Source organism: Arachis ipaensis, chromosome B04 (genome assembly GCF_000816755.2).
Source record: "Arachis ipaensis cultivar K30076 chromosome B04, Araip1.1, whole genome shotgun sequence".
In the NCBI taxonomy this organism is placed as follows: Eukaryota; Viridiplantae; Streptophyta; class Magnoliopsida; order Fabales; family Fabaceae; genus Arachis; species Arachis ipaensis.
Window position 1 is genome coordinate 122,608,428 of NC_029788.2, and position 1,510 is coordinate 122,609,937.

A 1,510-nucleotide genomic window follows, 5' to 3' on the forward strand; every position below is an offset into this window, starting at 1 on the left:
TTTACAAAAGTTTGAATGAAATACACAAATTATTTATCAAATATAAAGTTTTTTATTTATAATAATAAAAATTATTTTTTAGTTACTTTTATTATATTTTTAAATTATTTAAAAGCTAATTTATCATTAGTAAATTTAAAACTTATTTTTGTCAGTTATATGAATTTTTTTCATATGTGAATATTGCTTTTTTAGTCTCTTTATTTTGTGAGGCCTAGTGTATGTCGCCAACTTATTCTTACAAAATATGTATTATGAATAATCCATATATGATATACCTAACATATGTTTTCTTTTTTAATTTGATTTTTTATTTTTTTGGGGCTGGCTTACAAAGAGAGATAGCATCAGGTGTAATACCAGACCCTGGTTCATTGAAGGCAAATGGGACAACATTGCTTGATGTCCCAGTTAAGGTTGCTCACAGCATATTAGTGAACTTGATTAGGGACATTGGTAGAGACTGGGACATTGATTACCAATTGGACCTTGGCTTAGTTATTGATATTCCTTGTGTTGGTAACATCACCATTCCTGTTTCTCAGAAGGGAGAGATTAAGCTTCCAACCCTCAAGGACATGTTTACTGGTGGCTCTAAGAATACTGATCCTGCTCCTGCTCCTGCTACTACCTAATAACCTACCCTTTAATTATTGTTATTATTAAAATTAGAATAAGCAAAGAAGAAACCAAATATAGTCTCCTTTATATTATACATCATATTTTCTGTTTATATCAATTTCAATAAGGTGAAAACTCAGGTGAAGTCGACTTCACGTGAAGTTGATATCTGAGAGCTATTAGATGAAAATTTAGTCAAATCAATTAAATCATCTAACGACTCTCAGGTATCAACTTAACGTAAAATCGACTGCACCTGAGTTTCCACCTTTCAATAATTCTGTATTTTTCTTTCTACACTTTGTTGGTTGTATAAGAAATGTTGTAGTTCATAAACTATATATATGTATGGTTATTTAGTATTTCAAAGCATAAATTTGAAATTGAAACCAAGTGTGTTTGCTAGGAAGCTTGGTTTATGTCAATTATGTATTGCTAAAGTAGTAGAGTAATACTCTTCTCATATTAAATTTTGCGTTTTTCTTTCTATTTTGGGATGAAATTTAGCTTATCTCTATCTATCTATCTATCTATTTATCTATATATCTATATTAGTATATTACTTTGTTGATAAGAAGGATTTTTACTTTTTAGTTTTTAACGTTGTTTCAAAAATTTTAATTTGGTTTCTAACATTTCAAATGTTCTATTTCTATCCCAAAAAACTTCAAACGAGTTTAATTTTGTCTTGCTATTAAATTTAACATGAATGATTAATAAAGTGAGTGACCTAAATTTTAACAATGTTATTGTTAAATTATATTTTCTTTCGAATGTTAAAAAAATATAATTAAAATCTTTTTGTAATGTTTCTTTCTCTTGATTTCCTATAAAAAGAAAAAAAAAAATCCTAAATCATCAACACTCTAAAATAAAAAAAATTATATTA

General features: G+C 27.0%; 1 protein-coding gene across 1 annotated transcript in view; it reads left to right on the forward strand.

Annotated features, from left to right (window-relative positions):
- The window catches only part of LOC107635106 (desiccation protectant protein Lea14 homolog), a 3,014-nt gene extending 1,968 nt beyond the window's left edge, over positions 1–1,046 (forward strand). Inside the window, exon 2 of the mRNA XM_021121871.1 lies at positions 338–1,046. Within this exon, the coding sequence (XP_020977530.1) occupies positions 338–635 (298 nt within the window). The 3' untranslated portion in view covers positions 636–1,046. The remainder of the gene's footprint in view (positions 1–337) is intronic.